We start from the raw sequence: 26,308 nt of genomic DNA on the forward strand, positions 1-26,308 counted from the left end.
GTTTTTCATTGCTTTGACAAATGACAGGTATATGTAATCAGGAAGCCTTCAGCTTCAGCTCTTGTCTAGCTTGGCTTCTGCGTAGGGCCTGGGGTAGAACAGCCACCTCCTGGAAAAGCCGTCCTGGACTCCCAGCAGCTTCCAATTCTCCTCGCTCTATCCCTGCCTCTTTTCCTAATGCATACTCCTCTGCCCATCCTTTTCAATGTTGTCTTCAGTCATTTTCTCTTCATATTCCACCTAAATTTCTTTTTTAAGACCTTTGATGTTGTTGTTGTTAATCCTCACCCAAAGATATTTTTTTATTATTATTATTAGTTAAGGTATTACAAATGTGTCCTCATCCCCCCCATTAACCCCTAACCTCCCCCTACCCCCCCCCCCCCCCCCCGCCCCACACACTCATGCTCCCATCCCCCTGTTGTCCATGTCCATTGGTTTGGCTTATATACATGTATACAAGTCCTTCGGTTGATCTCTTCCCCTTACCCCCGCCCTCCCCTACTTTCCTTCTGGGGATTGATAGCCTGATCGCTGTTTCTCAGTCTTTGGGTCTGTCCCTTATCATCAGTCTATGTTGTTCTCTATAATCCACAAATGAGTGAGATCATGTGGTATTTATCTTTCTCTGACTGGCTTATTTCACTTAGCATAATGCTCTCCAGTTCCATCCATGCTGTTGCAAAAGGCAAGAGTTCCTTTTTTTTTTTTTACTGCAGCATAGTATTCCATTGTGTATATGTACCACAGTTTTCTAATCCATTCATCTGCTGATGGGCACTTAGGCTGTTTCCAAATCTTAGCTATGGTGAATTGTGCTGCTATGAACATAGGGGTGCATATATCCTTTCTGACTGGCGTTTCTGGTTTCTTGGGATATATTCCTAGAAGTGGGATCACAGGGTCAAATGGGAGTTCCATTTTTAGTTTTTTGAGGTAGCTCCATACTGTTCTCCACAGTGGCTGCACCAGTCTGCATTCCCACCAGCAGTGCAGAAGAGTTCCTTTTTCTCCACATCCTCTCCAACACTTGTTGTTTGTTGATTTGTTGATGATAGCCAGTCTGACAGGTGTGAGATGATACCGCATTGTCGTTTTGATTTGCATCTCTCGTATAATTAGTGACTTTGAGCAGGTTTTCATATGTCTTTCGGCCTTCTGTATGTCCTCTTTCGAAAAGTGTCTATCTAGGTCCGTTGCCCATTTTTTTATTGGATTCTTTATCTTCCTTTTGCTAAATTTCTTTTTTAAGACCTTTGATGTTGTTGTTGTTAATCCTCACCCAAAGATATTTTTTTTTTCTAAGAGAGAGTAGAAGGGAGGGAGGGAGGGAGGGAGGGAGGGAGGGAGGGAGGGAGGGAGGGAGGGAGGGAGGGAGAGAGAAACATTGATACATCAAATGGTTGCCTCCTGCATGTGGCCGGATTGAACCTGCAACCTATGTACCTGCCCTTGACCAGGAATTGAACCTGAGACCCTTCAGGGCACACGCAGGTCGAAGCTATAGCCACTTAGACACACTGGCTAGGGCTCCACCTAAATTTCTAAAGCTCTTGTCCATTCTCATAATTTTAAGTACCATTCACATACAAGACCTAAAGCTGTACCTAAAGCTTTTAGCATATGCTCCAGCTCCACATTTAAAACCTCTTTTTGGACATTGTTTTTTTCTGGATATCCTGAAGTTATTATGATGTACTTGTATGTTGAAATTTGAAACTAAAGCTAATTAAGACCTAGATTTTTAAAAAAATTTCTAAAGGGGTTAATTAAACAATTGACTTAAGTATGTGATTCTTACCCTTGGGTCAGAAATTTATGTTAAAATAAAATCTACAAAACAACACTACTCATTTTGGTTGCTTATCAATTCAGCCTGCTGCATTCTCTAAAAGCTTAACGTGCTGCTCTTATTTGCAAGCATATAATTGACAATATCTTAGGCCTCTATATCCAGCTTCTTAGTCTCATCTGATTTATGAATTGACTAAGCTATGCCAAGGAAGCTGAGCTGTGATCAGATGAGGTAAGAGAGCACATTATAAATGCAAAATACCATAAAAACTTTATTGTTGTTATGATGCTGAAGTTACATTCTATTCAATAAAATCCAAATAGCTGTGTTCACTGTCATTAAGTAAATACTGGCAGTGGATGTGGGGGAGTTACAGAGGAGAGTAAATTTAGCAGTTACAAACGAAAGGAAATGGGATTGACATTAAAAACTGGTTTTATAAACACTGTTTCCATTAGGATGCACTGCAGGAATAGAAATTCAACTCAAAATGGCTTAATTACTAAAGAGAATTAATATATCATATACTATGTAACAAGAATCCAGGAGTAGATGGTTCCAAAGTGGCTCCTCATTCAGTAGCCTCCTCATGTCTTCTTTCTACTGTGTCATCGTAAGTAGTTCTGGACAACATATTCTTACCCAGCAATGTTCAGAAGCACATGGAAGATATACCTAGAAAATTCCAGAGTCTGTAATAGAGAAATAAAAGGAGAAAGACTTTGGTAAAGCAACCCACATTTGCTGCATATATTATGACTTTGGAAAACAAGTTACAACAACATTTAGTGTTTTGTTTTAGTTCTTTTACCCATTATGAAATACCAGTCACATACTGGAAGGACATAAAAGTCCATGATAATCTCAGAGTATGTAAGAGATGCGGGTTTTATAAGCAAATCCTGTGTATGCCAAAATCCAGATGAAGTTCTTAAAAGAATTGGTTTTTCTATTCATGAGCTTTAAAAAAAATTAAACTAGTCTCTAATTGCTAGATTATATCTTGAAAATATTATGTTTCATTAGTCTGACCGACTGCAGTAACACAAAATTACCCTATAACTTTTACTAATAAAGAGAAAAATAGAAAATATTCTCTGTATCCTCCTAAATAGCTTTTAAAAAAAGGTCTGTTTCAGCTGTTTTGAGGGAATTATTGTTTTCAGGATGTATAATAATTCCTATTGGACCATTATATCACATTAGCTTTTATGTAATTATTTATTCTTGTTTATAAAGCTGCAGGTCAAAAACATTGATTATTCCTGCAGCAATTAGTAGAGAATTTTTAGGGCTTAATTAGACAGTAACATTCATTATAATATTTTGGAGTTACGAACAAAAATATAGTTTATATGAAAAGCAACTAAGAAGTAAATCAGGTCTGCTTGGTCTAGTCTAAAGTGATTTTATAATTAGTAAAAATTACTACCAGTATTAAATTTGCTTTCTGAATAACGACATGTGCATCACTGAGACTTAAATATTGATAGGAAGATGGAGAAATAAGTTAAATAGTTTTATTACAAACTGAGAGCCTCTTATACCTTACTCCATCTTGTGGAGATGTGGAGGTGAATCCGGCCATGTATGTACATGTATCAAATTGTTTTTTTAATTTCAACAACTGTCAGGTGCACATTCATTTAGTCAGTCACAAAATATAGCTTTGAGCACTAGGCATAGTTCTAGACCCTTAGTCTGAGCAAGAGACAAACATATAAACAAGTAAGTGTCCTAAATGTTACTGATGTTATGGTAGAAGTCCTTTCAGGGCAAATGCTGTAAGGCAGAAGAGGAAAGTAGTTACTTGTACCCAAATGTGCAATGAAGGTTACAGGGATAAAGACCTGGTGAACATTAAACAATTGCCTGGATTCAAAATGCCTCCTCCTCACCTTCAAGCAGGTCCCTGTACCCGAGTAATCATGACACTCATTTCAAAGGAAGAAATTCCCTTAAACCCCTATTGTTTATTTAAAATGTTTTATATTAAATACAAACCCCAAACTAGGTACAACTCCCTTCTACATATTGATTTTAGAAAATATTTTTTTAGGTGAAAACACATTTATAAACTTAAGAGTAAACCAAAAAATGAAGACAATTCAATTTAACAATATTAATTTAATATGATGGATGGTGTTATTTTGTGGAAACGAAATTGATGCTGTTGGGTTTTACGGTGAAAAGAAATAGCCTCATGTCTACTTATCATTTATCCTGTATAACCTTTTAATGATAAGGAATTGAGTCCAGCTACACAGGATGAAAAATCAAATAGTAATGGCTAAAATAGATAGGACTATTCTGCCCTCGTTCCCCCGTAGTCCACGATGTCCGAGCCACACCTCTGCAACCCCGGTGTCCTCTCCTTTCTGGTAGGTCAAAGGTAGCTGCTCCAGTTCCAGGTTTGGCAGCATTGTTTTATGCAGGAAGAGAGGAAGAGGACAAAAGGGCACTTGCCAACTGAGTTGACTCTATTTTTAACAAGTTTTTTTCAGTCACCACCCAGTGACCTCTGCTGTCTCATTGGCCACACGCTGTGTCACGTCCACACCTGGCTGAAATGGAACTTGGAAAATAGATCCCATCAGGGTTGTATTATTGAGGGAAAAGGGAAGAAAAGATTTGAGGAAAGCAACATCAGGCTCTGCGCACATTGCAAGGCCAATTTTAAGGAGTGATTTAGAAACACAGTAGCTACCTCTATCACATAAAGACCAATTCATCCGTGAGGCGTTGCTAAACTGTATCTAACAGGTCTATAACAATGGTTAAAAAATTCTTCATTTCATATTGACTATCATGGTTACTGGTAATGAAGTTTAACGTTTGGAGCTAAAAAAAAATCAGCTCCCTTGAGATCTTTATACAGTTCTCTCTTATAACTATTGTAAAAATATTTATCCTTCAGTATTTCACAGTAAGAAGTATCTGGTGCGGGGAGAACATATGCCTCATAAAATCCTAAATGCAAAAGAGAGTACCAAATATACACACACCTAATTTTAAAGTAGTTATTCAGATAATCCAGAATATTCCTATTTTGGGGGATTATAATCTAAATGAAAACTCAGCATTTAAAGAGAATTCTGACACCCTTAAAACAGGAGTCTGCAGATTACTCTCCATGGGCCAAGCCCAGCCTGTCATTTATTTTTGTAAATACATTAGTCCCCACCCCTTATTTGAGGCTTTGCTTTCCATGGTTTCAGTTACTGACAGTCAACTGCAGTTCAAAAATATTAAATAGAAAATTCCAGAAGTAAACAATTCATAAGTTTTAAATTGTGTGCCATTCTGATAGTGTGATGAAATCTTGTGCTGTCCTGCTCCAGCCCTTCTGCCCTGTGCTTTGAGAGAGAATCCTTGTGCTTCATCTTCCAATCTGCTTATTAGGTGTCAGTAATGATCATCCTTTTAAAAAAATTCACCTACTCCTTTTAGTTTGACAATCATGGCTGCGAGTTTTAGGATGTGTGTGTGTGTGTGTGTGTGTGTGTGTGTTGCATCAGAATTTCCGTAAGTGCTCAAACAGTTTTCGTGCACATGTTTTTCTTTTCTAGCACTTCTTGTTATGATAATTCACTCTTATTTTGCTGTTACAAATGTTGGTGCCTCTCTCATGGGCAGTTATTTTTCTATGGTGGCTCATTGGAAATCAGGTCTGGTTGCTGAACCATCCTTAACAGCAGGAATCCCAATGGTTGGTAAAGGAATAGTGCCTACAGTTTAAGGCAGCCGTGGGCAAACTACGGCCCGCGGGCCGGATCCGGCCCGTTTGAAATGAATAAAACTATTAAAAAAAAAGACCGTACCCTTTTATGTAATGATGTTTACTTTGAATTTATATTAGTTCACACAAACACTCCATCCATGCTTTTGTTCCGGCCCTCCGGTCCAGTTTAAGAACCCATTGTGGCCCTCGAGTCAAAAAGTTTGCCCACCCCTGGTTTAAGGAGAGGCAGCCCACTAGAGATACCGGAAGGAAGCCTAGTGCTCTGTAATCTGCTTCAACTCGCCTAGTTTCCGAAGTAGGAAGACCCACCTGTCTCCGTTAGGAAAATCCAGCACATTCAGAGAGATGGAAGGTCATTGTCACGGGGGACTCAAGGTACCTGAAAGCCCATCTGTTCCAGTGATTCGTCTATTCCAGCCCTCAGCTTTTGCCCAGGGCCGATGCTGCTTTTCAGTTGGTTAGCCACTCACAGGCAATTTAGCTGTGTTCCAGTTGACTCTGATGTTACCCTACCGCAAGCACTATCCAGCAGGTCTCAGCAGCGGCCTAATTTTAAAAAGTTAAGGACCATGGAGTTGGACATAGATGGGAACAAGCCACAGTCAAGTTTCAGAATATCCTGTATCCTCACTCATTCCAATTATCATTTATATTCTGATGACCCTCATTTATTATATCTCTAGTCCCTACCATTCCCCTGACTCACATATCCTACTTAATAGTTCAAGTTGGATATCTAATGAATACCACAAAGGTTAATGTCCAAACAAAACTTTATACTAGTATATATCCTCTCCCACTAATCCTCACCAATTAATCCTTGATTTTAGAGAGATGAGGGAAAGAGAGAGAAACATCGATCGGTTGCTGCCCACACATACCCCGACTTGGGATCAAACCTGCAACCTGGGTATGTGCCCTGACCAGGAATCGAATCCACAACCTTTTGGTGTATAGAACAATGCTCAACTAACTGAGCCACCCGGCCAAGGCCAAACTGAACTTTTTTGGTGGTTGTCCCCAGACCTACTTCTCTCCCAGCCTTTCCTGTCTCAGTGAATGGCATCACCACCATTTTCATAGTTAATTGCTTGAGCCAATACCTTCACATTCATTCTTAACTTTTCTCTCTTATTTTTACATTCCCATCCCAAATGATCATCAAGCCCCAGTGGCTGTACTTTCTAAAACAGTGGTTCTCAACTTTCCTAATGCCGCGACCCTTTAATACAGTTCCTCATGTTGTGGTGACCCCCAGTTTCATTGTTACAAATTGAACATAATTAAAGCATAGTGATTAATCACAAAAACAATAATTATATATGTGTTTTCCTATGGTCTTAGGCGACCCCTGTGAAAGGGTCGTTTGACCCCCAAAGGGGTCACGACCCACAGGTTGAGAACCGCTGTTCTAAAAGTACCTAAACTGACCACTTCTCACCACTTCCACCTCTACCACTCATTCATACATTGTTTCTTTCCTGGTCTACTGCAGATGCCTCCTGACCGCTCTCTATGCTTCTGCTCTTGCCTTATACAGTTTATTCTCTACTAGAGGCCCAGTGCACGAATTCGTGCATGGGTGGGTTCTGGCTGGCCCGCCCTGATGGGGGCCGATCGGAGGTGGGGTTGGCCAGGGGGAGGGACCACAGGTGGTTGGGGGGGGCCAGTCGGGGCCCATATCAGGCCAATTGGTCGCTGCAGTATGCCTCATAGTAACTGATAGTTCCAGTTGTTCTGGTCGTTCCACTGTTCCAGTTGCTTGGCTTTTATATACAGTGAGGCCTTGACTTATGAGTTTAATTCGTTCCATGATGGAGCTAGTAACTCAAATTACTCATATGTCAAATCAATTTTTACCATTACAATGAATTGAAATGCTGGGCTGATGTTGTGTTCACTGTGACGTTCGCTGCACCAACTAGCGGTGGGGTATCTGAAGCTGGCTCGTAACCCAAATTTTAGCTCGCAACTCAAAGCAAAAAATCGGCCAAGAGACGGCTCGTATCTCGAAAAACTCATTAATCGGGACACTCATAAGTCAAGGCCCCACTGTACTAGTATATAGATAAGCAACAGCAGTCTTTTTAAAAAGGTAGTATGTTGCTTCTTTCCAAAGGATTCAAAGAAAATCCAAACTCTATGTCATTGCTTATAAGGTCCGTCAGCGTCAGGAGCCTAACTGCCTTCCAACATTATTATCAATAGTAGTAATATTACTACTGTTTTCATCTCACTGCACTTCACTCACATTAGCTTCCTTATCCTTTTAACTGATATTATAACTATCTCATCTCAGGATCTTTGGTCTTGCTGATCACTTTGTTGAGAAGAACCTTCCTCCACATTTTCTCATCATTCCCTTTCTCATTAAATGTATGACTTGCTCAAATCTGTCCAACTTGCCTAACATAAAGTCTGTTCCTGACCACTCTATGAAATGTATTTTCCCCTATATTCCTTATTCTGCCTTACCTTCTTTTAGTGTTTTTAATAGAACCGTCACCACTGGAACCATATGGTTGTGTATTATCTCCTTCCAGGCAACCTCTATGAGGGAATGACTTTAATTCACTGCTACATCTTTAGCACTTAGAACAGTGCTGGGTAAATAGTAGACGCTCAACAAATAATATACACTTAAAATAAATGGCATCTTCACCAAATTTGAGTTGGGTTTTAAAATGAAAAAAGGAGGCAAACACATGAATTTTTCAGAAATAATCATGAATCTCAAAGTATTGCTCTTTTCATTTCTACTTTTAGTCTTCTGTGTAAAAAATGTAATAAACTTTATATTCTTGCATATGCTTTAAATTTCAGTTAAAATATTTTTATCTTATTTTCCCATAAAAATACTTATTAGGTAACCTGACATGTTTTTTTCTTTTTAAGAACAAAATTCCATTTTACCTGTAACTTATTCCTTGATAATATATTTATTATCAAATTTTTAATTTGTGTTTTATGTTAAAATAAACCTTATAAAATTATATAATGTCAAGACCATTGGTGAAAAAGGAAGAAACTAATAGAAGTAGGAACTTTTTCTTGACATTTATTTTCTTGAAGTAGGAACTTTTTCTTGACATTTATTTTCTTGTACTTTAATACAGTATTCTTATCTGTAGGGAAGACCATTTTAAGGTTTGATGGTAAGGAGGACAGAACTCATTGGTACAGTCACTTGCCATTTTGCTCACATTTCTGAAGGGTCACTGTAGCTGTCTCCATGGTGGGCAGTGGCGAACAGTGCAGCTGAGGCTGTGACAAGCCCACATAGTCATATGCCGTTGACAAACAGAGAGTCTCATCAAGTCAGCACTGGCCCCTGTTCTCAGGCACACATACAGACACCTGTCTCCGGCGTAGTACTTTATCATCCGTAAACTATTTTGTGGCAAGCTACTTAATCAGAACTTTTAAATGGTTGACTTTGATAATTAAGAAATTAATTTCGTTTTGTTTTTCTTTTTTCCAGGTGCATGGTGGCTGATGAAGTAAGTGTTTCCATGACTTTTATGTCTTTTATTAAATTTCACAAACAATTTTTAGTGTCTACTATTTACCATATACTCTCTGTCTCTCCATATGACTATATTTCTATAGATGGAGAAAAGGAGAGGGGGAGACAGAGAAACGTGGGGAGGGGTGCAGCCAGGAGAATAACAATGGCCGGTGTAACTTGGTTGGAGCCTCGTACATATAAGGTTGCAGGTTATGCTCTGGGGTTAGGGCACATACCTAGGTTGCAGGTCCATTCCCAGTTGGGGCATGTACAGCTCATCAGCGTTCTCTCTCACACTGATGTTTCTCTCTCTCTCTCCCCCCTCCTCTTTTTCCCCTCGCTGTAAAATTAATAAGCATATCCTTGGGTGAGGATTTTTAAAAAAGAATGAGAATAAATGTGTGTGTGTGCAAGTGTATGCAAGGTGTACACTCGGAACATGTTATCAATATTAGTGATCCAAAATTCTATATGGTTAGCCAAAGAAGCTTGAATGTGTTTTGAAATGCAGTCCCAGATGAAACAACTATCTTCTACTTGTCATAATACTGCTTGCTAGAAGCTAAACTTGGAAGATTTTTCTCTAAAGGTTAATTGTTTCATTTAAAACTTAATGTTAAAATAGTATTTATTATCACTAAACAATGATACATTTAAGTGGCATGCACTTGTATATATTCATACTCATGTTTTCTCATTGAAATGAAAATTCTTGTTATATAAACAATGATACTCTTTACCTTCATTCTCAGAGTAATATTTATCTACACTAATAAAAAACAAAGATGCTAATTGACCGTACCTTCACTATGCCCATCAGCCAATCAGAAGAGTATGCAAATTAACCCAACAAAGATGGCCATTAAATTTGCATACTGCAGGCAGGGCAGGACAGCGCGAGCCCCCGCCCACTCCGCCACTATCCGAGCCTCCCATGTGCGACCTGGGGCAGCGGGACAGGCAGTGTGGGATCCAGGCCTGCCATCTGCAACCCGGGGAGGCAGGGCAGGCAGCACCAGACGCTGCCCGCCCCGCGGGATTAGGCCTGCCGTCTGTAACCCGAGGTGGTTATCTCCCAAGGGGTCCCAGACTGTGAGAGGGCACACATTGGGCTGAGGGACCGCCCCTCACAGTGCACACATTTTTGTGCATCGGGCCTCTAATATATATATACTAGAGGCCCAGTACACAAAAATGTGTGCACTCGGGGGGTGGGGAGGTCCCTCAGCCCAGCCTGCGCCCATTCACAGTCCAGGACCCCTTGGGGGATGTCCACCTGTCGACTTAGGCCCACTTCCTAGGGTATCAGGCCTAACCTTGCAGTCAGACGTCCTTCTAGCAGCCAGGGAGCCCTTGGGGATGTCCAACTAAAGGCTTAGGCCCCCAAGGGATCAGGTCTAAACCGTTAGTTGGACATTTTTAGTGCTGCCACGGAGGTGGGAGAGGCTCCTGGCACCACCACTGCGCTGGCCAGCCATGAGCCAGCTTCTGGCTGAGTGGCACTCCCCATATGGAAGTGCACTGACCACCAGGGGGCAGCTCCTGCATTGAGCATCTGCCCCCTGGTGGCCAGTGCACATCATAGCAACCGGTCATTCTGTCGTTCAGTCAATGTGCATATTAGCCTTTTATTATTATTATATAGGATGTCCCTATTTCCCCCCTTTTGCCCCCTCTATCCAGCTCTTGCCCCCCACTTCTCTCGGGCCATCACCATACTGTTGTCTGTGTCCATGGGTTGTGCATATATTTTCTTTGGTTAATCCCTTCTTTAAATTCACTTCTTTAAATTTGTATTTTCAGATAAGTGCTTATAACTGCACTATTATGTATTTTCTATTATATCATTTAGAATTAAGATATTTTCTAATTGAACCCTTGTAAATTTTAGCGCAATTTAGCAAATTATGCTAGAAGCAATTAGGAGATTTTTCATGTAATGCAGATACATTTCAATTAATATTTTATTAATTTTTAAATTTTTTAATATTTTAATTTGAAATAATCTCATACATTTAAAAAAACTATAAAATATTACAGCATATTATATGTACCCTTCACCCAATTTCTTAGGTGTTAATAATTTAAACATAACCATTATACAACTAACAGAATTTGGAATATATTTTTCTTATAATCTCTTTAATGTTACTTAATCCATTTACTTTGTTTTTGTTAATCTTCACCCAAGGATATTTTTCCATTGAATTTTAGAGAGAGTGAAGGGAAAGGGAGAGACACATTGATTGGTTGCCTCCTGCACATGCTCTGATAGGGACTGGGGATCAAGCCAGCAACTGAGGTACATGCCCTTGACTGGAATCGAACCTGGGACCCTTTAGTCCACGGGCTAATGCTCTATCCACTGAGCAAAACAGGCTGCAGCTTAATTCATTTACTTTTAATCTGTATGTGTCTTTATATTTAAAGTGGGTTTTGTTTTTGATTCACCCTCATAATCTGTCCTTTAATTGGTGCATTTATGCCACTGACTTTCAGAGTGTTTACTGATAGAGTTACTACCATATCAGGTGGCTTCTGGGTCTTCTGGGTCCTGCCCTGCCTTGCCTTTTTTTCTTCTTTTTTTCTAAGACATTTCAATTTATTTAAAAGAAGCCAGTATACCGGATATAAAGGGTATGATATTTACAACAGTACAGTAAATAGGTTGGTTTCCCGGTAGGATCAGTAGTCTTTCAGTGAGTATTAACCCCCTTTCCCCTTGATGCTCGACCCAGCTGGCAGACAAATGGCAACAGTGGGGTGGGATGGGACTGCAGGATAGAAAGTCTCCCTGAAGGGATTAAAAATCACGTAGATGCTAAAATGTCCACGAAGGGGTCTTGGGGATGAGGGGTGCCTCTGCCTCATTCCTTTGAGGGCTTGGCAGCAGGAATGCTGAGGGATTTGCCCCAACTAACACACGGCCCACCCTGAGCCTGTAAATCTTTCACCCATGGAATATTCCCTTCCTGAGAGAATCAGCCCTAATCCTTCAGCCAGTGCCTGGAGGAACCGCCCAGGCCGTGGGCACAGCCAGGACTGTGGACATTTCATGGCATTTCCACTCCCACTCCAGCTGCCTAACAACTCTGCACTGCTCCCCTCGCCCACCTCCCCCATCACTCCATCAGGACACTGTGCACAGGAGGGTACGCTGGTTTTCCCATGCCCATTGGGAACTGGCTGTTTCTGTTTTCTGGAGTAAAAAGGTTCCTGTGGGTCGGGTAAGGTCTCTGTTGGCAGGAAGTTCTGAAACAGAGCCACTGACCACACCCGCCTCCTCTGGGCATGGAGCAGCTCCGGCCCTCAGAGCTCATCTCTCCAGCAGAACTGAAGGGAAGACCGTGTGTACCCTTCTGTCCCTCACTCTTCACATGCCCAGAACCATCAGTGTCACACTTCCTAATTCCTATCACTGTATTTCATTAGTTCCATACTGTTTTACTAATCCTGAATCTAAACAGATTGGTTCAAAAGGAGATCCTTCTATTTTTAAAGTAGCTGGGGCTTCTCGGGTCGGGCCTTGCCTTGCAGCCAGGATCCGCTGATGGGCGGTTCCCGGGCCCCAAGGCAAGACCCACTGCTGGGGGAGGGCCTTGCCTTGCAGCCCGGACCCGCTGATTTGTGGTTCCCAGGGCGCAAGGCAAGACCGGCTGCTGGGAGCGGGCCTTGCCTTGCAGTGCTGACCCGCTGATGGGCAGTTCCCAGGCCACAAGGCAAGACCAGCTGCTGAGGCTTCTGGGGACGAGCCTTGTCTTGCAGCTTGGACCGCTGATGGGCAGTTCCCAGGCCGCAAGACCGGCTGCTGAGGCTTCGGGGGGCGGTCCCCACTGGGGTGCCTGGCCAGTCTGGGTGAGGGGCTGAGGGCTGTTTTTAGGCTGCCCGCACCCCCTTTAGGGTAGGGGTCCCCACTGGGGTGCCTGGCCAGTCTGGGTGAGGGGCTGAGGGCCGTTTTCAGGCTGGTGGGTGACTGAAGGTCCCAACCTCTCCTTTTTTTTCTTTTTTTTCTTTTTTATTCTGGGATTTATTTACCTTCTGTGGCTGTCACTGGAGCTGAGAGTCGGCTTTAGCTCTGAGGCCGGCTCCAGCTTGAGGCCTCGGCTGTTGAAAGCAGGTTATCTGGGCTTTGTTTAGATTCTATAATTGAAACTCTGTTGCCATCACTGGCGCTCTAAGCTCTGAGCCCACTGACGGCTGAAAGCAGCTATCTGGGCTTTGTTTAGCTTCTATAATTGAAACATTGTTGCATCCGGAGCTCAGAGCTGGGCTGCCGCAGGCCAGGAACGTTGGCTTCCTCCGTCACTGGAGCAAGCAAGCCTCCTGTTCGCTTCAGCTGCCTGGCTGCCGGCTGCCATCTTGGTTGGCAGTTAATTTGCATATCTTGCTGATTAACCAATGGGAAGCGTTTGGGGGTATGGTCAATTTGCATCTTTTTCTTTTATTAGTGTAGATAAGGCTAAGTGTCTATCGCCTGACTGGTAGCTATGATGCACACTGACCACCAGGGGGAAGACGCTCAATGCAGGAGCTGCCATGATGTGCACTGGCCCTCTATAAATAAACGGCACCACGGACCTGGTGCCAACAAACCAACACTCAGCTTCCCCCAGTGTGACACAGGCCCCACGACCACCCCAGAGTGACAGCCCACCAGATCGCAGCCAATGCTGCCAAGACCCTATGGCGCAAAATGCGGCCCACAGCCCAGCCCAGCCTTGAAACAGTGGCTGTGGGTGCCAGATAATGACTTCAGTAGGTAATGACTTCACATAGCAACACCTGGCTTCCTCTCTCCCTTCCTCTCTCCCAAGGACTAGCCTCCTTGGAGTTTCTTCAGCCCAGGAACTCAACTTGCTTTATAGCCAGGTGCAAACATTTTACAGTTTAACCAAATGTTTGTGAAGCGATTTCCCATGCCTCATCTCATTTGATCCTCACAGAAGTCCTGGAGTAGGTAGATAGGAGATTTGGTAGAATCGTATTTTCTTTTCATTAGCAAGATGCGAATAGCGATATTAAAATATTTCTTCTAATTAATTTCCTTTCAGTGTGCACAGATCTGTGCACCAGGACACTTTTAGTAAATCAATAAAGTTCTAATTTTACCATCAGTTTGAGAAATGTGCTGCTCCTTTCATACCTTTAAAGCATATGTTAGCAGAACATATACACTTAAAACAATAAAAAAAGAGAAAATGACTACTGAATTTTAAAAAATATAGGTGGAACCATAAAAGATTCTGTCAATTAACTGTCTTTTGGTTTTGGTTACATATAGATTCACCAATAGTTGTCTTTGTAGTCTCTTCTTTAGAGGGGGGAAAAAAAAAATTAAGATGTGAAAGGGTTTCTTGGGTCATGCTGATATTTACCTAAATTTTTAGTTTGAATTTGTTATTCTATAGACATTCATTGAGACTAGATGTTATAGGTAGAAACATAGTCATTGCCCTTGAAGGACTTTGACAATACAATTGAAGATATAGAACAGACATTTGGGAAATGACAGAAATTTCCATTTTGGAACAGGATGAATTCCAAAAGGCTCTTAATAAAATAATAAATTTGAGAACCTAAAATAACTGAAAGAGGTATATGTTTTACTCCCTGAACATGTTTGCATCCAATAGGAATATAAAATCATCACCCAAAATCTCAATATTAGGCATAACCATTCTATATAACATCTGTAAAAATATATTTGTGGTAATTTATGGATGTGTATATTAATAATTTCTGTAACAGAACAGGTTTATATTTACAGAAAATATATTATAAAAGGTAACGCCATCTTAATAGTCTCCACAAACAACTTTTGGGGAAAGTCAGCAGCTATGGCATGTCATTGCTACTTTGTTCTTCATTTTGATATCTTAGAGCAGGGGTAGGGAACAACTGGTCCGTGGGCTGTATAGGGCCTGAGAAATCATTTGGTCTGGCCCTGCCAAGGCATTAGTAGGGGTGAGTTAAATGTTTGACCAAATATAGCAGGCTAATTTTTAAGTTGATAATTTTCTTTGGCCCTCAAATGATGTTATAGCTATCCATCTGGCCCTTGGCAAAAATAAAAAATAAAAAAAGGTTCCCCACTCCTGTCTTAGAGGTGTGAATAGGCCTTAAAGCTATGGAATCTTTCATGGATTGAAATAAACACTTAATCAGTACCTTAACTCTTCTATTTTCCAACAAACTTGTATCTTCTCCTCAGTTAACATTAGACTAAGGATTATGGAGAGTTCACGATGAACCCTTAGCTAGCAAGAGTTTTTTTTATTATTGCTTTTCCTCAGTTTCTATTATTTACAATCACATAGTACTTGTCCCATGTTGAGTGATTTGTGATCTTCCTTTCAAAGCCTTTCTTATTTTTTAATTTAATTAACTTAAAAGAACCATTTAATATTTCCTCAATACTTAAAAAACAATTGTCCACGTTTGTGTCCATCATAATTACTTCTCTCTTTTCACCAGCATTTTAAAGATTCATTCTTTTACACCTATTCGACTTTATGCGGCTTATTATATGAAATCCTGTTAATAAAGAACAAAATCCTCAACTTTACAAATGAATACAAAAACAGGCTACAGAAATAAACAGTATTATGTACAAGTCTAAGATCCCCACCCACAATCACTGATGTCCTTGGTAGTGGTAGAGTTAAAATGCCATTTTTATGAAATCTTTACTGAGCTAGTATGGATAAAAGTTAGTTAGTAAATTAAAAGTATTGAAGTAGAAAGAACTTGTATGTATGTAAATTATATGAACTCTGGTTTGACCTTCATTCTGTTTCCTAATTCTGTTCTCTTTCTCTTGCTTTTATCACAAAATTGTGGTGAAGTCAGAGAAGGAAATGCAGTTTATAATTTGGAGGTCAACCACTTTTTGATTTTCAAATTAAAAAATATAGTTTGATATGATGACTATTTGACTCATCAAGTCTCTAAAAGCCTTAGGAGAGCAATTTTGCATCTCTGTTATTGAACTTCCTTTTTTTAGATGCTTGAATACCCACTTGGAGAATTGTGTAATTTAGCTGTCTGCTGTGATGTTTCCTCCTGGCTTTGAAAACAAATGGCTTCTTTCACTGGTATTACTCCCCCTTCTTCTACTATTTTTCCACTATTATCTTTTTCTAATGTATCCAATCTTTGTGGAATTATATAATCTACTGTGTATAAAGTAATCATTAACTTTAATTAGAATGATGATTTAAGTGCTGTTTAATTGTCTAAGTGTGTGATCATTGTGTATTTCAGTTATAAAACAACACTTCAAATAACCAACAGAGCTATAACTTTTAATAAAATTAATATTGCAACATAGCTTAACCTTTTCTTTAAAAAACAAAAAGGCCTCACTGAAGGATATGTTTGTTGATTTTAGAGAAAGAGAAAGGGAGAGAGAAAAAAACATCGATGTAAGAGAGAAACATTGATCGGTTGCCTCCCATTCACGCCCGCACAGGGTATGGAACCCTGACCGGAATCAAACAGGCAACCTTTTTGGTGTAGGGGATGACACTTCAACCTACTGAGCCTCCCGGCCAGGTCTAGCTTAAACTGCTTTAATTACTTCTTTTCTCCCCTTCTTGGTTTAATGCAATTGTTTCAAGGGCTATGTAGTGAATATACAGAAACTTGTGAATTCATATTCCATAAATGATGGACTTCAGACCATAGTCTGTAGTCAGACTGTTGCACTATTATCTTAGTTGCTTTCAATAATTACTTTTGAACCACTGTGTGCTTGTTTTGTTGTTCTCCAGTTGAAAATTATTGAAAATGTTTATTCATAAAAGATTTTAATAGTGAAAAATAATTTCACATTAACACAAACCAGGTAATTTAGTTGGATAACTATGGGGAAGCCCTAACCGGTTTGGCTCAATGGATAGAGCGTCGGCCTGCGGACTCAAGGGTCCCAGATTCAATTCCGGTCAAGGGCATGTACCCTGGGGGTTGCGGCACATACCCAGTAGGGAGTGTGCAGGAGGCAGCTGATCGATGTTTCTCTCTCATCGATGTTTCTAACTCTCTATCCCTCTCCTTTCCTGTCTGTAAAAAATCAATAAAATATATTTTTTAAAAATATGGGGAAAAATATTAAACCTACACACTTCCTACCTTATTTGTCAAGTGTTGAAAGGCTATTATTCTTTATAGAAACTTAGTATTTAGAAAACTTTATAATGTTAGTTATAAGAAGAGTTTTTACTTAACGAAATGGGATTACCATCTTGGATTTACATCAATAGCAATAGTGTGTCATAATGGACAAAACACCATCAGTACATGGATTCCGTATTCTCTTGTCTATAGTATCTATTATCAAAGTCAGAAAATTCCTACTTTTCTTATATGTAACATTTTTTTCTAGTGCTTTACTTTAGCCCCTCTCCCAAAATACACATACACACATAAAAATATATATATTTTTTAATTTTTTTTCCTGACACCTGAGAAAACATTTGCGGGGTGGGCAGGATGGGATACCAAATAGAGCATTGTTTTCCTTCCTTTTTCAAAAGAAAAGGAAACCTTTTGTCAAGGCCAAGCTACTTGGTGTGGCTTCTTTTGTGGCTATTTTGTGCCATATAAGTAGATAAATATTTGGAAGAAAGGCCCTATGCTCATCATTATGGTGGCTTTTCTTTGGTCAGAGTGCTTCTCTGGAAGAGGAGTTTGGATTGGGGAGGTGGTGGGACCTGCTCAGTGCTGGCAGAGCATGTCTGCAGGCTGAAGTCAACTTTGAAAAACCTTGTCAGTTTCTCTGCAGGCAGAAATGTGTAGGTGACTAGAAACACTGGAGAACCCTTTGGATGGTTATTTCTACACAGCAGACCTTAGGATTGGTATTGTTATACAGACTTTGCCAACATTAATTTATAGCTTTGAGGACTAAGAAATTAAACTAGACGTGAATAATTTTAGTTTTCATTTTATGTAAGCCTAGTCTGGTTTGACAAAGTAAGCTGAGATGGAAATTTTTATTCCATTTGCTTTTACAAATCCTACTTTCCCTTTACCAGGCCAAGTTGAATTTAACATATCCTCCTTTGAGCTCTTACTCTTTAGAATTCATAACCCTTCTTGGTTGTTACTACATTTTTGTTGAGTGAATGAACTGATTACATTATTAACAATTAACACATATATACCAGGTTCTAGTCTAGTTCTTTACATGTATTAATTTATCCCATGCTCACAACAATTCAAAGGGTTATTATTATTATTATTACTATTATTATTATTATTCTCATGTTGCATGTGAGAAAGCTGAGGCACAGAGAGGTCAAGTAAATTGCCCAAGAATATATAGGAGAATATGCTAGAAGCTAATATTAACCTGAAATAATCCAGTTCCCAACTCTCTCTACCTATTACTATTCTATGCAAGGTCTCCAGGTACCACTCTTGCTATATTTTGAAGCAGGATTCTTGGTCACAGAAGAATCTGCAGGACACAGTGTACAAATCAATGAAGCTGAATGTTAGAATGAAGATGATAGCATAAAAATTTTGTGCAATCTGTACTCCTTTAAATCAGTATCACTTGCCTGCTTCCTTTCCTTATTTCTAAGGCCAGCTTTATTAGTTATTGGATGTCCTTTCTTAAAAATTTTAAATTTTATAATGGTTTTACAGTCCTATATCCAGTCCCCTATTGTTAATATCCTAGATTAGTATGGTCTACATGTCTCAATTAAAGAACCAATATTCATATATTGTTAACTAAAGACCATACTTTAGAGTTTCTCACCTTTTTTCTCATGTCCTTTTTCTGTTCCAGGATTCCACTCAGGATACACATTAATTTAGTAGTCATTTCTACTTAGGCTGCTGTTGGATACAACAGTTTCTCAGACTTACTTTGTTTTTGAAAATCTTTACAGTTTTGAGAATTAATGGTTCAGTATTTTATAGAATATCCCTTAATCAGGATTTGTCTGATGTTTTCAACAGACTGGGGTAATGTAGTTTGGGGAGGAGGACCACAGAGGTAGTGTTATTGTCATCATGTCATATCAAGCACATACAATTAACATGATTTATCACTGTTGATATTGACCTTGATCACCTGCTTGTCAGGTTTCTCCACTGTAAACTTACTAGGGTTTCTTTTCTCCTTTTCCATACTCTATTTTTTGAAAGAAAGTAACTATATGCAGCCCATGTTTAAAGAATGGGGAGTTACAGACCACTTCCTTAAAGGTGGAGTAAATACATGAATTATTTGGAATTCATTCATTTATTCATTTACTTTATTATGTATATCAGTATAGACTCATGGTTATTCATTTTATATTTTGGGTTATTATCCAATACTACTTTTTATCTCTTTTGCTCAAATTGTTCCAATTTTGTTTGTGGGTGCTCTTTAAATTCACTCCTGTGTCCCTTTGACATAACTTCTGCATTGTGGGCTGTTTTGTTTGGGATTTGGGGTGTTTTGTTGTTGGTGTTTATTTGTTTTTGTTTTCTAGCATTTTCTTCTTTCTGACAGTACAAGATGTTCCAGGCTCATATTGTATATTTCCTGAGCCAGTACCAGAATCAGTCATTTCTCCAAGAATCCCTGTTCCTTTTATTGGGAAATATTAGAACCAGGAGCTAGGTGCCAGGTGTACTCATTTCTACTTGCTTCCCTCAGCTGATAGAGCAAGGAGATAAATGTGTTTATACTAATATGTGTATATGCATATATTTATAAATAGATATTTAACTATCTGTATCTGTAATTAAGCTAAACATGAGTTCATACTGATGTTTCTAACTAATCAATTACTCATGGATCATTGTAGCTCCTCCCCCTCACTTATCTGTAACCTCTCTGGCTCGTACCATCTGCCATCCATTTATTTAATTGTTAAATACCAATATACATCGATGATGGTTTCAGCATTGTTCACCTGTATCCTCATGAAAAAGAAAATTAGTAACTAGGGTGCAGTGCTTAAGAACAGTTCCTTTTACCTTTATTCTTACAAATTCCACTCCTGAAACTGCATAGGTTAGCACCTTATTCCTCTACTCCCTTCAGTGAGGTTATTTCATATATTTATAAAACATTTATATATGGATGCCTAGTTGTTCCAGCACCATTTGTTGAAAAGACTATTCTTTCTCCACTAAATTACCTTTTCTTCTTTGTCAAAGATCAGTTGACTATTTGTATGGGTCTGTTTCTGGGGTCTCTCTTCTGTTCCATTGAGCTGTGCCTATTATTTCAGGAGTACCACACTGTCTTAATTACTGTAGCCTTATAGTAATTCTTGAAACTGGGTAGTGTGAGTTGTCTAACTTTGTTTGTCTTCTTCAGTACTGTGTTAGCTCTTCTAGGTTCTTTGTCTTTCTATATATATTTTTTCTAAATTTTATTTTTTCAATTATAGTTGACATTCAGTATTATTTTATATTAATTTCAGGTGTATAGCATAGTGGTTAGACAATCATATACATAATTTATAAAGTGATCTCCCGATATTTCAAATACCCATCTGGCAATATACTTAGTTATGACAATATTATTGACTATATTTTCTATGCTGTATTTTGCATCCCTGTGACTGTTTTGTAACTACCAAACTTTTTGTACTTCTTAATCCCTTTACCTTTTCCATATACATTTTAGAATCAGCTTCTCATGTACAAAACAGCTTGCTGGGATTTTGATTGGGATTGTACTGAAATAATAGATCTAGTTGGAAATAAACCTTAACAGTGTAAGTCTTTGGTCCATGAATACAAAATATGTCTCCATTTATTTAGAATGTCTTTGATATTATTTTTTATTTTTTTGTTAATACTCACCAGAGAATATTTTCCCATTTTGTTGTTGTTGTTGTTGTAAGAGAGAGTGGAAGGGAGAGCAAGAGACAGAGAGAGAAACACTGATGTGAGAGAGAAACATCAATTGGTTGCCTCCTATATGTGCCCAGACCAGCGCCAGGGATTGAGCCTACAACTGAGGTATGTGCTCTTGACCAGAATCAAACCCGGAACCCTTCAGTCTATAGGCCAGTGCTCTATCCAGTGGGCCAAACAGGCTAGGGCTGTCTTTGAATTTTTTTCATCAGAAATTTTCTATTTTTCTTTTTTTTTTTGTGAGGTATAATTGACATATAACATTAAATTAGTTTCAGGTATACAACTTGACATTTGAAATGATCACCACATTAAGTTAATTAACATTCGTTACCATACAGTTAACTACATTTAATTGAGAACTTTTAGGATCCATTCTCTTAGCAACTTTTAAATATGTAGTATTATTGAATGTGCTTACCATGTTATGCATTACATCCCTATAACTTATTTATTTTATAACTGGAAGTTTGTACCTTTGACTGCTTTCAGCCATTTCACCCACTCACAACCCCCCCACCTCTGGTGACCACAAATCTGTTCTCTGTATATGAACTCAGTTTTGTCTTGTTTTGTTTTTTAAAATATATTTTTATTGATTTCAGAGAGGAAGGGAAAGGGAGAGAGAGACAGAAACATCAATGATGGGAGAAAATCATTGATCAGCTGCTGCCTGCATGCCCCACAGATTGAACCCATAACCTGGGCATGTGCCTTGACCAGGAATCCACGTGTCACCTCCTGATTCATAGGTCCATGCTCAACCACTGAGCCATGCCAGTTTTGTTTTTTTATTTTAATTTTACATATAAGTGAGATCATATGGTAATTGTCTTTCTCTGTCTGACTTATTTTGCTTAGCACAATGCCCTCAAGGTCCATCCATGTTGTAACAAATAGCAAGGCTTCATTCTTTTTATGGTTGAACTAGTGGCCCAGTGCACGAAATTTGTGCATGGGGGGGGGGGGTCCCTCAGCCCAACCTGCACTCTCTCCAATCCGGGAGCCCTCAGGATATGTCCTACTGACAGCTTAGGCCCGCTCCCCATGGTTCTCTGCTCTCTGTGGGGCCTGCCTGTTCCACACCACAACGACGGCCAAGCAGGCCCTGCTGGGTGCTGCCTGCAGGCTGCGCTTACCTGCTCCCAGGTTGCCGCAGTGACAGCCAAGCAGGCCCTGCTGGGTGCTGCCTGTGGGCTGCACTTGCCTGTTCCCGGGTTGCCGCAGTGACAGCCAAGCAGGTCCTGCTGGGTGCTGCCTGCAGGCTGCGCTTGCCTGCTCCCGGGTTGCCACGGCAATGGACAAGCAGGCATTGCTGAGTGCTGCCTGAGGGCTGCACTTGCCTGTTGGGCTTACATTGCTGGGGCGATGCCGCCAGCGTCCTGCCCCGCCATCTTTGTTACAGAATGATGGTTAATTTGCATATTACTCTTTTATTAGATAGGACTAGAGGCTCAGTGCACAAAATTTGTGCACTCGGGGGTAGGGAAGTCCCTCAGCCCGGCCTGTGCCCTCTCGCAGTCTGGGACCCCTCGGGGGATGACCACCTGCTGGCTTAGGCCCGCTCCCCGGGGGATTATGCCTGTGATGGCAATTAGACATCCCTCTGGCACCCCGGCAGCCCTTGGGGGATGTCCAATTGCCAGCGGGGAGCAAGCCTAAACTGCAGTCGGACATCCTTAGCGCTGCTGAGGAGGCAGGAGAGGCTCCCACCACCACCGCTGTACTGGCAGCCATCAGCCTGGCTTGTGGCTGAGCAGAGCTCCTCCCATGTGAGAGTGCCCTGACCACCAGAGGGCAGCTCCTGCATCGAGCGTCTGCCCCCTGGTGGTCAGTGTGTGTCATAGTGACCAGTCATTCCCAGTCTTTCTGCTGTTAGGGTCAGTTTGCATATTGCCCTTTTACTATATAGCAGGGGTCCTCAAACTGTGGCCTGTGGGCCACATGCGGCCTGCCGAAAACATTTATCTGGCCCGCCGGGTGTTTTTGTTGCCGTTGCCTGTCCTGCTTAGCAGCCGACTCATCCAGGGCCCGCAGTGCGCATGTATGCAATGTCTGAGGGACAGTGAACTGGCCCCCTGTTTAAAAAGTTTGAGGACCTTTGCTATATAGGATAGAGGCCTGGTGCATGGGTGGGGGCCAGCTGGTTTGCCCTGAATGGTGATCTGGATCAGGGTGGGGGTCCCGCTTGGGTGCCTGGCCAGCCTGGGTGAGGGCCTGAGGGCTGTTTTCAGGCTGGCGGGCAACTGAAGCTCCCAGCCTCTCCTTTTTTTCTTTCTTTTTTTTTTTTATTCTGGGATTTATTTACCTTCTATAGCTGTCACTGGAGGTGAGAGTCAGTTCCAGCTCTGAGGCCCGGCTCCAGCTCTGAGGCTGCGGCTGGCTGAAAGCAGGTACCTGGGTTTGTTTAGCTTCTATAATTGAAACATTGTTGCCATCACTCTTGCTCTAAGCTCTGAGGCCGAAGCTGGCTGAAAGCAGGTATCTGGAGCTTGTTTAGCTTTTATAATTGCAACTTTGTTACTTAGAGTGTAGCTTAGAGCAGGGCGAGGCGAGCGGGGAACGTTGGCTTCCTCTGTCACTGGAGCAAGCAAGCCTCATGTTCGCTTCAGCTTCCTGGCTGCCAGCCGCCATCTTGGTTTGCAGTTAATTTGCATATCTCGCTGATTAGCCAATGGGAAGGGTAGCTAAGTTACGGTTAATTACCATGTTTCTCTATTATTAGATAGGATAATATTCCATGTTTACTTTTGGCTTTATGCTTTCAGGTCTTACATTCAACTCCTTAATCCATTTTGAGTTAATTTTTGTTGATGATGTAAAATAGGGGTTCAGTTTTATTCTTTTGCATGTGGCTGTCCAGTTTTCCCAACTCTATTTACTGAAAAAACCTGTTTTTTCCACATTTTATATTCTTGTTTCCTTTATCATAAAGTAATTGACCAGATATATGTTGGTTTATTTCTGGGCTTGCTACTCTGTTCCTTTGATGTATGCGTCAATTTTTATGCCAGTACCATGCTGCTTTAATCACTATAACTTTGTAATATAGTTAGGAATTAGGGAGCATGATGCTTTCAACTTTGTTTTTTCTCAATATTTCTATGGCTATTTGGGGCCTTTTGTGGATCCATACAAAGTTTAGAAATTTTTCTATTTCTATGAAAAATGCCACTGGAATTTTGATAGGGATTGCACTAATTCTGTAGATTAGCTTTGGGTAGTATGGACATTTTAACAATATTAATTCTTCCAATTCATTAGTACAGAATATCGTCTCATTCATTTGCATCTTCAATTTCTTTCATTAATATTTTCTGCTTTTCAGTATACAAATCTTTCACCTTCTTGATTAAATTTATTTCTAGGCATTTTATTGTTTATGATGCAATTATAAATGGGATTGTTTTCTTAACATTTCTTCCTGATATTTTCTTATTAGTGTATAGAAGCACAACAGATTTTTTTTTAAATATTGTTTTTATGTCCTGCAACTTTCCTGAACTCATTTATTAGTTATAAGTTTTGTGTGTTTTTCCTTTTTATTTTTGGTGGAATCTTTTGGGTTTTCTAAATATTATATCATATCTACAATCTATATATCTTTGATTTTCTTGTGTATATAGGTGTTCTAATACATTGTCAAATAGGAATGGTCAGACAAGACCACTTTCTCACCATTAAATGTGATGTTAGCTGTAGATTTTTTTGTAGATGCTCTTTACCAAATTGAGGAATGCTGGGGTCCTGCCCCAGCAGGTCCAGGGGTCCCCAAAGGTGTGGACGGAGTCGGCAAAGAAGGAATGACATGGAGACAGCGTTCAGTTGATCAGCAGCCTAGCCAGGATCTCTAGCCAGGTTCTGGTCTGGATCTCCAGCAAAGTTCTGGTTAGGATCTCCAGCCAGGTTCTGTGTCCATGTTTTCTTGCTAGGTTCTCCAGCAAGGTTCTCCAGGTTCTCCAGACAGGTTCTGTAGCCATGTTCCCTCGCTAGGTTCTCCAGCCAGGTTCTGTCCAGGTTCTCCAGCCAGGTTCAGTTACCAGGTTCTAGTCAGGTTCTCTTGCCAATTTCTGTAGTCAGTTTCAGTCCAGGATCTTTTGCCATGTTCTCTCGCTAGGTTCTGTCTCTAGGTTCTGAGGCCAGTTTCTGTCCAGGATCTTTTGCCATGTTCTCTCCAGCAAAGTTCTTCTGTCTCTAGGGAACGTTCTGTGTAGGTTCTGTGCCTAGGTTCTGTCTTCTCAGTTCTGTCTTCTAAGTTCTGTGTTCTAAGTTCTGTGTTCTAAGTTCTGTGTCTTGCTGTCTTGTTACATCTGTATTTATACCAGTTGATTCAATCCTATCAATCTCTATTACAAAGGTTAGGGCGTTTCTTATCTCCATTCCAGGGAGTAAAGATTATGTAGCTTAAGCATGATTGTTCATAGTTAAAGTGATTAATTACCCGCCTGGCACTTAGTTGAGGGGTTTTATTCCCTCCCTAACTTCAGGGGAAAATCCCTACCTGGGGAAACAACCTTTCTCAGAGAGGAGACCTTGGTTAAAACACATAGTGCCAAGGTGAGCAAACATATTAAGAACAGTATGCCATATCTGCCAGGTCCTTTGAAACAGCAAGGATGGACCGGCTCCCGGCAGAGGAAATTCCCTGGTGCTCCTAGTTTCCTGATAGCTTTTGTTGTGAATGGGTGTTGAAGTTTATCAAATTCTTTTTCTGAATCAATTGATATGATCATGTGTTTTTATTTCTTCTTTAGTCCATTAATGTGGTGGATTACATTTATTAATATTCAAGTGCTGCAACAGTTTTACATGCTTTGGATACATTCCACTTGGTCATGAAATAGAGTTCTTCTTATACATTGTTGGATTTCCTTTGCTAATATTTTGTTGAGGATTTTTATATCTATGTTCATGAGAGGTATTATTGGTCTATAGTTTTCCTTTCTTGTAATACCTTTGTCGGTTTTTGGTGTTAGGGTATTGCTGACCTCAGAGAACGAGTTAGAAAGTGTTCCTTTTGTATTCCAAAGGTCAAAGCTAAATCAGATGAAAACAGCTATTGTTTATTGCACAAGAGTTATATTCCTAAAATTGTCCATTTTTTCTGTTGCCTATAGACTAAAGCAGTGGTCGGCAAACTGCGGCTCGGCAAACTACGGCACACAAGCCACATGCGGCTCTTTGGCCCCTTGAGTGTGGCTCTTCCACAAAATACCATGTGCGGGCGTGCACGTACAGTGCAATTGAAACTTCATGGCCCATGCGCAGAAGTCGGTATTTTGTGTAAGAACCACACTCAAAGGGCCAAAGAGCCGCATGTGGATCACGAGCCGCAGTTTGCCGACCACGGGACTAAAGCATTTTACAAGCTAGCCACTACCTATTTCTTACA

At 40.4% G+C, this 26,308-nt stretch overlaps 1 protein-coding gene across 1 annotated transcript in view; it reads left to right on the plus strand.

Annotated features, from left to right (window-relative positions):
- ZRANB3 (zinc finger RANBP2-type containing 3) overlaps positions 1-26,308 on the plus strand; it is a 243,488-nt gene that overhangs the window by 97,274 nt on the left and 119,906 nt on the right. Inside the window, exon 3 of the mRNA XM_036320667.1 lies at positions 9,019-9,037. Coding sequence (XP_036176560.1) covers positions 9,019-9,037 — 19 coding nt within the window. The remainder of the gene's footprint in view (positions 1-9,018; positions 9,038-26,308) is intronic.

The sequence above is a fragment of the Myotis myotis genome, unplaced genomic scaffold, assembly GCF_014108235.1.
Source record: "Myotis myotis isolate mMyoMyo1 unplaced genomic scaffold, mMyoMyo1.p scaffold_m19_p_8, whole genome shotgun sequence".
NCBI lineage: Eukaryota > Metazoa > Chordata > Mammalia > Chiroptera > Vespertilionidae > Myotis > Myotis myotis.